Source organism: Clupea harengus, chromosome 19 (assembly GCF_900700415.2).
Source record: "Clupea harengus chromosome 19, Ch_v2.0.2, whole genome shotgun sequence".
NCBI lineage: Eukaryota > Metazoa > Chordata > Actinopteri > Clupeiformes > Clupeidae > Clupea > Clupea harengus.
The window spans coordinates 9460004-9462503 of NC_045170.1; the positions used below are offsets into that span (position 1 = coordinate 9460004).

The following is a 2500-nucleotide window of genomic DNA, read 5'->3' on the forward strand; positions in this document are numbered from 1 at the left end:
CCTCAACCAGGTGTAACGCTGTCCAGTCCAGTTGGCTCCTCCGTCCATTTGTTCATACAGAACACACGCACACACACACACACACACACACATATCCCTACCTTACCTCACATCACCCCATCCCCAAAAACACACTTGCCCACTCTGACCCAGCCAGCCAGCCACCCACACACACCTCCACCTGCTCACACACACACACACACACACACACACACACACACACACACACATACACACACACACACACAGACAGTCGACCCCTGGATGCCATACATGCTGACGGTTTCCACTCCCGTGCCCCCAATAATGAGAGAGTGCCGTCTCATCCGAGCCGTCGTCGGCGCTCTGAAAGACGCCTTTGTGGGCCGCAAACAACAAATCAATGTGCTGGCAATCAGGCCCGAGCGCATTCACACAGTCCCCTGTATTCGCTCCGCGGCCAGACGCCGGAGCCCCGCTTAAGTAAGTCAGGGGCTGCTGCTGCTGCCTCAACGCCCAGCTCATCACCATGCACAGGCTGCCTATTGTCTCTGAGCAGCAGGGGCAGTCATGGAGGGGAGGAGGTATGTGTGTGTGCATCCAACACACACACACACACATACATACACACACACACACACACACACACACACACACACACACACATGTATGTAGGTATGTGTGTGCATCCAACACATTCACACACATACACACACACATGTAGGTATGTGTGTGCATAGGTATGTGTGTGCATCCAACAATTTTCTGATCTTTTTAAAAGGGTTGAGCATGTCATTAGGTCTTGTCCTTGTCCACACATAACGTCTTATCCTCTCTCTCCTAGTAAATCCAGTAACACATATTCACACTAATTAATTCCACCTGATAAACAGTAAGATATTTTTACAAATGTCCCCCACACACACGTATATCACTCATTTTGGACCAAGGTTGTACATAAATGTGTAAGTGTGTGTGTGTGTGTGTGTGTCTGTGTGTGTGTGTACAGCCCCACACACACACACAATATGGTTGCAGTTAACTTTGCACCAACTACCTCCTGTGCAGACATGGGAAATGAATGCATTAGTAATGTATTGGCATGGTGTTTAATGGGCCGCTTACTACGGTGGTGTATAGCCGATCTGGCAGGATTGTCCAAAGCAAACTGAAATAAAAAGGTGTTTCCTGTTCTTGTTCCTGTTCTGCTTTTGCTCCTGCTGTTCCTTCCTCCCAGCACCCGGTCTACTGTGTGAACGTGGTGGGCACGCAGAACGCCAACAACCTCATCACCGTCTCCACGGACGGCAAGATGTGCTCCTGGAGCCTGGACATGCTGTCCCAGCCACAGGTACACACACACACACACACACACACACACACACACACACACACACACACACACACACACACACACACACACACACACACACGCACGGGTCGGGTCTGAATCCACTTCCCTCCCTTTCTGATCACTGGCATATATCTGTCAGAATGAGGAGCATATGAGGCTCTGGAGGGCTTGGTGTTTTATACCAGTGGACCTGACCCCCCCACCCCCCCACTCAGACCACTCATCTCAATTATGTCCCCCACCCCACAAACACACACACACACACCTCCCCATTCAGACCAGTCATCTCACCTGGCGAGTTCCACCATGCCCCTCCTCTGCTGGAGCTCAGACCTCCAGCCAGCCCAACCCTGTGTCAGTAGTCATAGTCAGCCAGCCCAACCCTGTGTCAGTAGCCAGCCCAACCCTGTGTCAGTAGTCATAGTCAGCCAGCCCAACCCTGTGTCAGTAGTCATAGTCAGCCAGCCCAACCCTGTGTCAGTAGCCAGCCCAACCCTGTGTCAGTAGCCAGCCCAACCCTGTGTCAGTAGCCAGCCAGCCCAACCCTGTGTCAGTAGTCAGCCAGCCCAACCCTGTGTCAGTAGTCAGCCCAACCCTGTGTCAGTAGCCAGCCCAACCCTGTGTCACTCACACACATAGATACAAACACACACACACACACGCACATAGATACAAACACACACACACACATGCACATAGATACAAACACACACACACACACGCACATAGATACAAACACACACACACACGCACATAGATACAAACACAGACACACTATCCCAGCAGCAGTTCAGACATTCCTGGACAGATGTATTTCAGTTGGAGTCTGAGTTGGAGTACTTTTCTGATCTTTTTAAAAGGGTTGAGCATGTCATTAGGTCTTGTCCTTGTCCACACATAACGTCTTATCCTCTCTCTCCTAGTAAATCCAGTAACACATATTCACACTAATTAATTCCACCTGATAAACAGTAAGATATTTTTACAAATGTCAGTGTGTCAGTAGTCAGCCAGCCCAACCCTGTGTCAGTAGTCAGCCAGCCCAACCCTGTGTCAGTAGGCCTGGACACCTGGGCACACTGGGTATTATACAGACTTATATGGGCCATTCTACCGAATTGGTGCAAAGTCAGGTTGGAAATATTTTGAAAATTTGTATGTTTTATT

At 49.9% G+C, this 2500-nt stretch overlaps 1 protein-coding gene across 9 annotated transcripts in view; it reads left to right on the plus strand.

The window, feature by feature from the left end:
• The window catches only part of LOC105904926 (cytoplasmic dynein 1 intermediate chain 1), a 70709-nt gene that overhangs the window by 50122 nt on the left and 18087 nt on the right, over positions 1-2500 (plus strand). For all 9 annotated transcript variants that reach the window (XM_031585694.2, XM_031585695.2, XM_031585698.2 and 6 more), the window contains one exon: positions 1217-1330. In XM_031585694.2, the coding sequence (XP_031441554.1) occupies positions 1217-1330 (114 nt within the window). The remainder of the gene's footprint in view (positions 1-1216; positions 1331-2500) is intronic.